The following is a 12,397-nucleotide window of genomic DNA, read 5'->3' as shown; positions in this document are numbered from 1 at the left end:
TCTCATGCTGACAGGGCAATTATGAAGGAGTTCATTTTCACAGGGCACTGCTAGGGGGAGCTCATTCTGATAGGGAAATACTGGAAAAGACTCATGCTGACGGGGAACTTCTGGAAGGAGTTCATGCTGACAGGGCACTTGTGCAGGGGGCTTATGCTGACAGGAAACCACTGGAAGAAGCTCATGCTGACAGGGCACTGCTGAAGAAACTCATTCAGAAAAGGCACTGTTGGAGGGGTTTATGCAGACAGGGCCCTCATAAAGGGAGCTCATTCTGACAGGGCACTACTGAAGGGCACTTATACTGACAGGGCACTGCTGAAGGAGGCTCGTGCTGACAGGGCACTGTTGAAGGGAGCTCATATGGATAGAGCACTGCTAGAAGGAGCTCATTCTGACAGGGCACTGCATGTAATGACTCACTGTGACAGAGTACTACTGTAGGGAGCTCATGTTGACAGGACAAAACTGGAGGGGGCCATACTAACAGGACACTCATGAATGAGCTCATGCTGACAAGGCCATCTGGTTGGGGCTCATACTGATGGGTACTAATGAGAGGATGTTCATGCTGGCAAGGGGGGTCATACTGACAGGCACTGCCGAAGGAGCCTGTGCTGACAGGGCACTGCTGGAGAGGACTCAAGCTGACGGTCACTGCTAGAGGGTGCTTAGTCTGACAGGGCACTGTTGGAAAGGAGTTCATACTGACAGGGCACTGCTAGTGGGGGCTCAAACATATGGGCACTAATGAGAGGATGTTCATGCTGACAGATTACTGCTAATTAGGGCTCATGCTAAGAGGCACTGCTGAAGGGAGCTCTTGCTGACAATTCACTACTCAAGGGAGCTCATGCTGACAGGACACTGCTGGCGGGTGCTAATGCTGACTGGACACTGCTGGTGGGTGCTAATGGTGACAGGAGACTGCTGGTGGGTGCTAATGCTGATAGGATACTGCTGGAAAGAGCTTCTGCTGGCAGGCACTGCCGAAGGAGCTTGCGCTGAAAGGGGACTGCTACAGGGGGCTCATACTGACAGGGCACTGCTGGAGGGGGTCTGTGCTGTAAAGGACATTGCTGGAGTGGAGAGCAAGCTGACAGGGCACTACTGGAGGGGGCCTGGGCTGAAAGGGCACTGCTGAGCAGGCGCACGTTAACAGGGAACTGCTGAAAAGAAGCTCGAGCTGGCACAGCATTGCTGGAGGGGACATATGCTAAGAGAACAATGTGGAAGGGGGCTCCTGCTGACAGGGCTTTGCTGGAGGGTGTCTCACACACTCCTGACTTCGTGACCTGACTTTACCGCCATTGAAATCACTGCTACCATAAAGACCATCCACACAGGGACTCCATCTGACCTTTGTACCCACCACTCCTTCACCAAAGGACTCCTACTCATACTGACAGGACATTGCTAAAGGGGGCTCATGCTGACAGGGCACTGCTGAAGGAGCTTATTCTGACAGAGCACTGATGGAGAGGGCTTATGGTGACAGATACTGCAGAAGGGAGTTCATGCTGCCGTCACTGCTGAAGGGGGTTGTGCTGACAGGCACTGGTGGAGAGGGATCAGGCTGACAGGGCACTGCTCGAGGTGGCCCATGCTGGTAGAGCACTGCTAGAGAGAGCCCATGCTGATGGGGCACTGCTAGAGAGAGCTCATGGTGACGTGACACTACTGGACAGGGTTCATACTGATGGGGCAATGCTAGAGGAGGCTCATGCTGACAGGGAACTGCTAGACAGAGCACATGCTGACAGGGCACTGCTAGAGAGGGCTCATGCTGACAGGGCAGTGCTAGAGGGAGCTAATGCTGACAGGGCACTGCTAGAGGGAGCTCATGCTGACAGGGCAATGCTAGAGGGAGCTAATGCTGACAGGGCAATGCTAGAGAAAACTCATGCTGATGGCACTGCTCGAGGGAGCTCATGCTGACAGGGCACTGCTAGAGGGAGCTCATGCTGACAGGGCAATACTAGAGGGAGCTAATGCTGACAGGGCAATGCTGGAGGAAACTCATGCTGACATGGCACTGCAAGAGGGAGCTCATGCTGACAGGGCAATGCTAGAGGGAGCTCATGCTGAGAGGCACTGCTAGAGAGGGCTCATGCTGACAGGGCAATGCTAGAGGGAGCTCATGCTGACAGGGCAATGCTAGAGGAAGCTCATGCTGACGGGGCAATGCTAGAGGAAGCTCATGCTGACAGGGCACTGCTAGAGGCACTGGTAGAGGAGGCTCATGCTGACAGGGAACCGCTAGACGGAGCTCATGCTGACAGGGCACTGCTAGAGAGGGCTCATGCTGACAGGGCAGTGCTAGAGGGATCTCATGGTGACAGGGCACTGCAAGAGAAGGCTCATGCTGACAGGGCAATGCGAGAGGGAGCTCATGCTGACAGGTCACTGCTAGAGGGAGCTCATGCTGACAGGGCAATGCTAGAGGGAGCTAATGCTGACATGGCAATGCTAGAGGAAGCTCATGCTGACGGCACTGCTAGAGGGAGCTCATGCTGACAGGGCAATGCTAGACGAAGCTCATGCTGACAGGGCACTGCTAGAGGGAGCTCATGCTGACAGGGCACTGCTAGAGGGAGCTCATGCTGAGAGGGCAATACTAGAGGGAGCTAATGCTGACAGGGCAATGCTGGAGGGAACTCATGCTGACAGGGCACTGCTAGAGGGAGTTCATGCTGACAGGGCAATGCTAGAGGGAGCTCATGCTGACGGGGCACTGCTAGAGAGGGCTCATGTTGACAGGGCAATGCTAGAGGGAGCTCATGCTGACGGGGCAATGCTAGAGGAAGCTCATGCTGACAGGGCAATGCTAGGGAGCACATGCTCACAGGGCACTGCTAGAGGGAGCTCATGCTGACAGGGCACTGCTAGAGAGGGCTAATGCGGATGGGGCAATGCTAGAGGAAGCTCATGCTGACAGGGCACTGTTAGATAGGACTCATGCTGACGGGGCAATGCTAGAGGGAGCTCATGCTGACAAGGCACTCCTAGAGGGAGCTCATGCTGATGGGGCAATGCTAGAGGAAGCTCATGCTGACAGGGCACTGCTAGAGAGGGCTTACGCTGACAGGGCAATGCTAGAGGGAGCTCATGCTGACAGGGCACTGTTAGAGAGGGCTCATGCTGACGGGGCAATGCTAGAGGAAGCTCATGCTGACAGGGATCTGCTAGAGAGGGCTCATGCTGACAGGGCACTGCTAGAGGGAGCTCATGCTGACAGGGCACTGCTAGAGAGGGCTCATGCTGACGGGGCAATGCTAGAGGAAGCTCATGCTGACAGGGCACTGTTAGAGAGGGCTCATGCTGACAGGGCAATGCTAGAGGAAGCTCATGCTGACAGGGCACTGTTAGAGAGGGCTCATGCTGACGGGGCAATGCTAGAGGGAGCTCATGCTGACAGGGCACTCCTAGAGGGAGCTCATGCTGATGGGGCAATGCTAGAGGAAGCTCATGCTGACAGGGTACTGCTAGAGAGGGCTCATGCTGACAGGGCACTGCTAGAGGAGGCTCATGCTGACAGGTCACTGTTAGAGAGGGTTCATGCTGATGGGGCAATGCTAGCGGGAGCTCATGCTGACAGGGCACGGCTAGAGGGCCTCATGCTGATGGGTCAAAGCTAGAGGGAGCTCATGCTGACAGGGCATTGCTAGAGGAAGCTCATGCTGACAGGGCAGTGCAAGAGGGAGCTCATGCTGATGGGGCCATTCTAGAGGGAGTTCATGCTGACAGGGCAATGCTAGAGGGAGCTCATGCTGACAGGGCAATGCTAGAGAGGGCTCATGCTGACAGGGCAATGCTAGAGGGAGCTCATTCTGACAGGGCACTGTTAGGGAGGGCTCATGCTGACAGGGCAATGCTAGAGGATGCTCATGCTGACAGGGCACTGCTGAATGGAACAAATAATCACATACTGACAGGGCTTTGCTGGAGTTAGCAATACAGAAAGGATGCTCATGCTGACAGGGCCCTTCTGGGAGGAGTTCATCCCAACAGGGCACTCTTGAATGAGCTTATAGTCAAAACTACATTGCAGTGCTGACACAGCTTAGAGTGACAACACTGATATGGTGCTGCTACAGGGAGTGAATACCGACGTGGACCTGCTAGCAGCAGTGAGAGTAGGTCTGCAGGTGGGCAAGCCCTCAAAAAACTTGGGTCTTGCACATGGAGCTGGCCGGGTCTCTTCTTACAGTCCTGATGTTATTATGGTCAATTAAACCAACAGATGAAAACAGTCAGTGGGTCCAAATATCAGGGCTATACAGTCCCTGTTTATTTATATAAGGGGCCACAGTTACTAAGGTTTTCAACAGAGGCACAGTGATGCAAAGTGATGCAAAGTGATGCAAAGTCACGGAAAGTGACGGAAAGTGATGTAAAGGCTTGCAAAGATATTTAACTTCCATCACAAAAGGTATTTTCAGCTAGCAAGGAGTCGTTTTGTCTTGACAGATAGCACTTTGTGCTGCTTTGCAACTCTTTGGCAGTGGGGGCTTTACTTGGGTAGATCAGAGCAAGCACCAATTTACTAAGAAAGCCAGACTAGGGGGGTTATTACAACTTTGGAGGAGGTGTTAATCCATCCCAAAAGTGACGGTCAAGTGACGGATATACCACCAGCCGTATTGCGAGTCCATTATATCCTATGGAACTCGTAATACGGCAGGTGGTATATCCGTCACATTTGGGACGGATTAACACCTCCTCCAAAGTTGTAATAACCCCCTAGGTCTTTAAAAAAGAACCATAAGGCCTCCTCTGAGCAGGTGCTAACAAGGACAAATGTTTTAATTTTAGCAAATATTTGACACTTTTGATGTGATCTCTGCACACAATGGCCCTCATTTTGCCTTTGGCGGTCAATTTCCCTGACCACCAAAAGCCAAATCCGCCACCAGACCACCAGTGCTGGATGTCTGCAGACCGCCATACTACAAGTGCTGGCAGCCGTCCGCCATCTTTGTGGTGGAAAGTCACCAGCAGTCGTACTGGCGGTCTGCAGTGCAGAGGCGGGTGCATCGGCAGCACCGCCATGGCAGCAGGACTCCACCCACTGTGTCCTGTTGGTGCTGGCGATGCAAGATCGCCAAGACCCATCCCCTCCCGGACATCCTCCTCGACAGAGAATGTAAGTGTGCATCCGAAAGAGGGTGAGGGAAGGGTGCCTGTGTTTGTGGGTGCGTGTCTGCAGAAGGGGGTGGTGTATGAGTGCGTGTATGCGAGGGAATGTTAATGTGTGTGTGCGTGTATGTGCGCGTGTATGGGGGTGTCTGTGTGGATGAATGTGAGTGAGTAGGGGTGTCTGTGTTGATGAATGTGAGTGAGTGGGGGTGTCTGAGTGCATGTATGCATATGCTGAATGGGTGTGTATGTGAATGCATGCATGCATGAAGGGGTGGGGGGTGTTTTGAGTGTGTGGACGGGTGGGGGGGATATGTGCATGTGTTGGGACATGTGTGCATGTGTGTGCCAGCAACAGGAATTGAGATTCTTGTCTCCGGGTGTGTGACTGGCAGACTTTTCATGGTGTGGTGAATGCCACAGAAAGCCTGGAGGTTTGCAGCCTCGTAATGCAGATGCCAAGCTGTCGCATGGTCGGAGGTGCTCACCGCCGGCCGCGGCTGTGCGACTGCACCGGCAGGCCAGGCGTGGTTGTGGAGGCTTGGCGTCTACCTAGCCTCACAACTCTTAATGTGGCGGTCCTTACTGCTGGCTCCGTGGCGATAGGACCGCCACTGAGAGGCTAGCGGTCTTATGACCGCCAGCCTCGTAATGAGGGCCAATGTGTGTAATATTCAAGAATTTGCCTAGGTGCAGGAATTTGAGCTGGAAGGGTGTGTTTCCAGTACAAACCGTATTCTACAACGGAATATGTGATGTTACAATATTGATGTGCAATGCTGGTATGCGTATTGTTACACGTTATGCTCATAATCTGAGATATCGCCACACCATGGCTGAAAAATGTAACAAAAAGTTGGGTGCCACTAAGGGGGGGTCAAGGGAGACAGCACTTATTTTGGGGGGCCAGCACTTATTTTACTGCATGAGTGCAAGAGACAGGAAAATAAGCAAAGCAGAAGGATGGTGGAAGAGAAAGACCAAAATACCATCACAAAAGAAGAAATGAGGAGCATGTAAGAGTGAAATAAAGGGGCAGGGAAAGTCTAGAAGTCGATTAAAGAGTCATGAGGTGAATTTAGGACTACGCAGCCTTGATATTCCAAGCACCCACATGTAATTGCACCTGCCAAGCATTTCAGGGCAGAACTTTTGGACCCCGGCGCTCATTCATTTACAAATTAAGCACAGACTGCACCATTGCAGAGGTAGTGATCAGCGTCATGCCATTTTTCGTAATTATGGTTCTGTGCAGCTTTTTCCCCCTTGTGCAGTACAGAACACCAACTTTGGTATCTGTGCTGCTTTAACCAAAAGATAAACCTGCCCCAAACTGTCAATACACTCACAGGGACTTGGAAGTAGGAAAGGAGAAATACTGTGGTTCAGCTTTAATAACTTTTAATGCATCACAGAGCTAAACATCAGCTTGCCAATAATTTGCAAGGCTTGCTTTGCTATGCAAGCACAACATAAAAGGAGGCATCAAAGGAGAATCAGCATTACTGCAGCAAGATGGATCAACTGGTCATAGTAGACACAAGCAAGGGTCGAAAGCAAACAGTGATGGCTCATCAGACAAGATAAATAAACTGTAAGTAAATAAAGAAATCCTTGTCTCCCCAATGAAGTACATCGTACATCCTACGTTCTTCTCCACATTGGTAGTAGTATGAATTCAAGAAATGATGTCCTAAACTGTAGTCACTTTTTCTCCTTCTCCCCTTGGACATCAGCTGCTCCCCCTGCACCACAGCTTTAATATTTGCCCCTCTTGTCCTCAACATGTCTTTTCAGGTGATCTTCCTCTGAGTCCCTGTGTTGGGGGCCTGGCTCATAGCGCACAGGTTGTGCAAGCTCAATTGAATGGCTCTCAAATACAAATGTGGAAGTAATGCTTCAGTCTCAGGTGGATAGATGGACACACTTCTGATGCTGTCTTTAGGACCCGGGTGCTCCTAGGGACCTAAGGGCCTACAAAGGCCTGGCTCAGAGCTAGAGCCAGTGGACAGCACAGGAGGCTTGGTGTTCTCGGTAGTATGATGGTTGCATAGAAGACTTGTTGGTCTCAGTGGTATGATGGTTGCACAGAAAACTTGTTGGTCTCAGTGGTATGATGGTTGCACAAAAGGATTGTTGTTCTCGGTGGTATGATGGTTGCAAAGAAGGCTTGTTGTTTCAGTAGTATGATGGTTGCACAGAAGGATTGTTGTTCTCAGTGGTATGATGGTTCCACAGGACACTTGTTGTTATTGGTGGTATGATAGTTGCACAGGAGGCTTGTTGTTCTTGGTGGTGTTATGGTTCCACAGTAGGCTTGTTTTTCCTGATGATATGATGGTTGCACAGAAGGTTTGTTGTTCTCAGTGGTATGATGGTTGCAAAGGAGGCTTGTTGTTACTGGTGGTCTGATGGTTGCACAGTAGGCTTGTTGTTCTTGGTCTTGTGGTGGTTGCACAAGATGTTTGGTGTTATTGGTGGTCTGATGGTTGCACAGGAGGCTTGTTCTTATTGGTGGTCTGACGGTTGCACAGAAGGCTTGTTGTTCTTGGTGATGTGGTGATTGCACAAGAGGTTTGTTGTTATTGGTGGTATGACCATCGAATCACATTTCACACTTTCTTCATTGGCTTTCATTGCACTCCCATATTACATTTGTCTTTCTCTGCATTATCTAGAAGTGGCACACATGCTACCTCCCTTCCCTAGGTACTGTTCACAGACTCCCCATTGTTGACATTCTGGGGCTCACCGATGACATGCTGCTCTTCGCCCCAATATTTGTTTGACTGTGCTTTATGAAGCAGCAAGAGTTCTCTCTAGAAAAGACCACAGCCACATGGGAGAAGTTACGCAGAGACATCCAGTTGAAATTGGTTTACTACAGTGCTTAATTTTAGCTGGTGGTTGCCGGTGGTGGGGCACCAGCACTTATTTTTGGGGGGCTGCACTCATTTCTCCACATCAGACATTTCCTGAGACCAAGAGAGGGAAAAACATACAAAACGAAAAGACGAAAGAAGAGAAATAGAGAAAGTCTGTCACAAAGGGAGAAAGCAGACACCTGTAAGAGTGGGTTAACAGGTCAGGGAGTGTCTGGCGGTGAATTAAAGAGCCTGAGGTGGATTTGGGACTGCGCAACCTTGGTATTCACAGTGTCTGAGCAGCGCTGTAGGCACCAGCAAATATTATTTTACAAATGAAGCACTGGTTTACTGGGTTTATTCCTGACAGGCAACAGCTTTCCCTGCCACAGTACCTGAACAGCAGTATTCTTGGGAGTCAGCAAGAACCTACCACCACTAGTCCTTGAAGTAAGGTGCTGGTCCCAGTGACTCAAGGTAGAACTGGATGTGATCTTCCACATGGACCACTGTCAGACAGATCTTAATTACTCCATTGCTGCAAGCTTGGAAGCTCAACTATTCCAGGCAGATCTCTACTAGGAGCAGGTCAAGTAGGGCTTTTTAAAAGGTGAAACCAGTCTGCATGGGAAATGACTAGTGTTTTCAGACTTCACCCTGCTCCATCCGGCCACTATGATTGCAAAGAAAGCTCCACTCTCACCTCTCATTTTCCCCTGCCCTCCTGTGAAAATCAGCCTATGTCCTCCAAGCTTAAAGTGCAAGGGAGACACAAGTGTCTGTCTTCCACACTGGGAACGTGACCTGCAGGCTGGCTGCAGAAAACAGGTACTTCCAAACTCACTTGTTACATTTCAAGATGCATTCCATATCTGCACTGCATCCCAACCATCTATGCACAGTTGAGTTATCAAAGTTATAGTTAGGACAACTTTAGACTGAAAGCAGTAAACAGAGCACCAGTAGCAGAGCTCCTTCAGGTAGATGCGGTCACGGAAGAGATAATAATCAACAGAGTCCAGAGCACAAAACACAGGGAGAGCATGGAACAATCACCGGGATCTTCTTTCCTTAGTATCCGATCTTGAGATGTTGGGATGTTGGTTATTTATAATTTAACCCTTTTATAAATTGATCCATTGAGTTAACGTTTGGTGCTGACCTCTACTGTGATCCGTAGGACAAGAGCATGAACCCCATCAAGAACAGCTGAATTTTTATCCCACTGAGGTAACATTATGTTATTCCACATTCTATAGTTTACGTGCCCTTTGATACCGCTGACGATGCCACAAAGTGCCCCAGTTCGCAAAAGGTTCCTGATGTCCTTTCAGAGAGTGTAGTTAATAGGATGGTGGATGCAGTGTAGACAGCATGGGAGGTGTTGGGTGAGTTTCAAATTCATGTTTCAAACACAGTCTTCCCTACTTTAATACAGAGAGGTGTGACGTGTAGGTACGCATGCTTCCCTTTTTTATCAGGGTCGAGCGCAAAGTGCTCCGTCTTTGGTGTAATTTCTCTTTGGGCTTTTAACCACGCCCATGTCAAGGCCATCAGTTTGATTGGTTCGTGGGCTTGCCTTTTAAAATTAGCTTGATTTAATTAGTGAAAGCATGCCTTTTCCGGTATTCCGCCTCTAACGCACCGGCCAACTACTGAAAACATACGAGGCTCCATGTTTTCCGTATGGTTTCTGCACTATTTTTTCTCTTTATTTCGTAGGCAGCGCAATTTCGCTGGGCAATTGTAGAGCGCTTTGCATGACATCGACCCTGTTACATGGATATTTGCACTTTTGCTGGTTACATGGATGATTAATTGCACTTTTTCCGGCGATTTTGCCGATATGTTTCACTATGAGCGAACTTCTGTTTCCTTTTGTGTGTCTTCGTCATGCTTCATGGTGGCCGTGGGCTTGCTTATGTGAAACTGTTTTACTTTTCAGTTTATGTGGCAAAAAAAATCTGGTTATGAGTTTACAATGCTAATAGCTTTAACTCAGGTAAACGCGAGACCTATTGCACTGCAAATGCTTGTTTTAAAATGAGTCATTGATAATATGTTGTTATGTTGGTGGTGAAATGCCTCTTTTTTTGTACAGTTGGTACTTCGATTTAATAAATAGAGTGATGTTTAGAGTTTCTGGTGATTTCCTGATAGCCAAATCCTATCCTGATGCCGCCTTCGATCTAAGAGCCAACTGTGCCAAGACATTTGTAGACCACCCAAGGGTGGGAAGTGTGTGATGCTTCAGGCAGGGGTGTAACAGAGGCCCCCACAGTCCCCCAGTGCAAGAGCCCCCAGGCTTACCCATATCTTGCATGGGGCCCCCTCATGCTTTGTTGCGCTATTGGCTTCAAGAGCAACCTATCTAGGACTTGCACTTCTGAAACACAGTGATGTCAAACATTGTAACCTGCTTTGGCTTTAATATGTACAATTATGTTAACTAGTGGGATGCAAGAAGGCTGGTCTATGTCAGAAGCCAATCAAAACATTCCCTACCTTTGACCGCCCTAAGATGGCCAGCACATTGAGTGTAGACATCTAGATGCAATGATATGGAATAGCTTCAATAAATATTATCAACCAATTAACATTCCATGATGCCATCTAATGCTATTGGTTTTGCCAATGATTGTACCATAAGCATCTGCAGAGTCTATACAAACAGCGGTTGGTGGAGGACCTTATGTCAACGCTTCAAGGTGCTGCTAAAAGATGGAGAGAAAGAGGGCCTGGGAGAAGCAGTGAGGGAGAGAAAGTGACAGGGAGGAGGATTGGAGACAGGGAGAGCTGGCAGTGGGACATGAGGGAGAGGGCAACATACCAGGGGGAAAAAAGGAACACCGGTGCACCCCTATAGAGTGCCAAAGGTCGAGTGCACCAGAAACATGTAAAAGAAAAAAGTAGTTCCCTGATGTCAGTGGTGGTAGGACACACCTCATCCAATCAAAAACCTTTGCGAACTAGAAATACTCCAGGGCCATGAGAAACATAAGTAGGTGAAGAAATATCAAATCAGGAGCAGGGAGATGGACTGCTTCAGAAGACCCCTTCTCCAGCCTGCTCTAAAGATGTATTGAGAAGACCAGTGCCTGCGACTGCTCTTGAATATTACCAATATTACCCTGCCCGAGAACTTTCACAAAAGTTCTCTGTCCTGAGAATGGATCGGGTCCTAAACAGGGGATTCCATGCTTGCTGGAACATTTCTGAAAAAAATGATAAAAGGACATTCTCCTGAACTCTGGTTACCCAAGATTCTTTACTGGGAGACACAGGCTGCTCTAGAACCCCAGTGTGACATTTGTCGACCTAAATACTGCTCGAGGCCTCAACAGGGGGCTCCTCCACGCTGCCTGCTTATGCCCCCTAAAAGTTCTTGCCCATAACTGATAGTCCAAAATGTCCCCCAGCTGCCTGCTGCTCCAGGACCTGACGGAATGCACTATTCTGCTGCAGGCCTGTTCTTGTAAACCTCTGAGAAACCTATAAAAGTAAACTGCTTGAGCAATCTATTTTTGCCCCTAATTTTAGGATCTATTTAAAGACACTCGTTATCAAACCATGATTCGTTTGAGCCACAACTCAATGAAAGTCCTGTGCAGTCCAAATCCCATCGGAAGTCAATGTCCAGGGCCCTGCAGGAAAACTCTAATTCCCGGCAGAAGTGTTACCGCCGGCAGCCCAAGTGTGGAACCCTGTCTGCTTCAGGAGTTTTGGTCTTTGCTGTGGACTTTGGAAATTTGAATATGATATTTCATCTTTTTTTGAAGGTGCACCTCACATACCATGAAGGGCAATGCCAGTCCATGGCCCACAGACAGACATAGCACATAAAGGAAGGGGTCTCCTGCCTTTGAGCGTCATTGATGTTAGGAAGAGATATAAAGCCACCAGCATGGCCCAGAGACACACCTTACTAGGAGAAATTCTAGCAGAATAACCTCACGACCTGCACATTACCGCATACACAAATGCATCTCCTACCTGTGACCACCGTCGAGCTCAAGAAGCAAAGCAAGACCACCACTCTAGTCCACAGCAGACCCACAGTCGCTCCCATCTTCCGGACGGTCTTCGCTGCAGCGTGTTTCTCCAAGGCTTGGATGACACTGTCAGATGCTGAGGTTGTGCAGATGAAGCCGGCTTGGACTTGTCACCTGATGGACCAGCCTTTGGCACCAGCCCAAGCTCAAGCTGCAAAGACGCAGAGCAAAGTGAGTTCAGACTGGAAAGGGTATCTGGGTCGGTAAGGGTGGAGCGCCTTCCAAGTCTCACTGCTGGAGGCTAGGGTTGGGCTGCTGTCTCTGGCGCTTGGTACCGTCACGCCTGTGAAGGGAAGACAAGCAGGTGAGGCGAGGCTAGCTTCACGAGCGTCATCACACCTC

The 12,397-nt window shown here is 49.4% G+C and overlaps 1 protein-coding gene across 1 annotated transcript in view; it reads right to left on the bottom strand.

Moving 5' to 3' along the window:
• Positions 1-12,192, bottom strand: part of LYPD3 (LY6/PLAUR domain containing 3) — a 72,801-nt gene extending 60,609 nt beyond the window's left edge. The window contains exon 1 of the mRNA XM_069201310.1: positions 11,997-12,192. Within this exon, the coding sequence (XP_069057411.1) occupies positions 11,997-12,072 (76 nt within the window). The 5' untranslated portion in view covers positions 12,073-12,192. The remainder of the gene's footprint in view (positions 1-11,996) is intronic.
• Between the last annotated feature and the right edge of the window lie 205 nt (positions 12,193-12,397).

The sequence above is a fragment of the Pleurodeles waltl genome, chromosome 7, assembly GCF_031143425.1.
Source record: "Pleurodeles waltl isolate 20211129_DDA chromosome 7, aPleWal1.hap1.20221129, whole genome shotgun sequence".
Classification (NCBI taxonomy): domain Eukaryota; kingdom Metazoa; phylum Chordata; class Amphibia; order Caudata; family Salamandridae; genus Pleurodeles; species Pleurodeles waltl.
The sequence above is the reverse complement of the archived record's forward strand: the minus strand, read 5'-3'. Positions and strand labels throughout refer to the sequence as shown.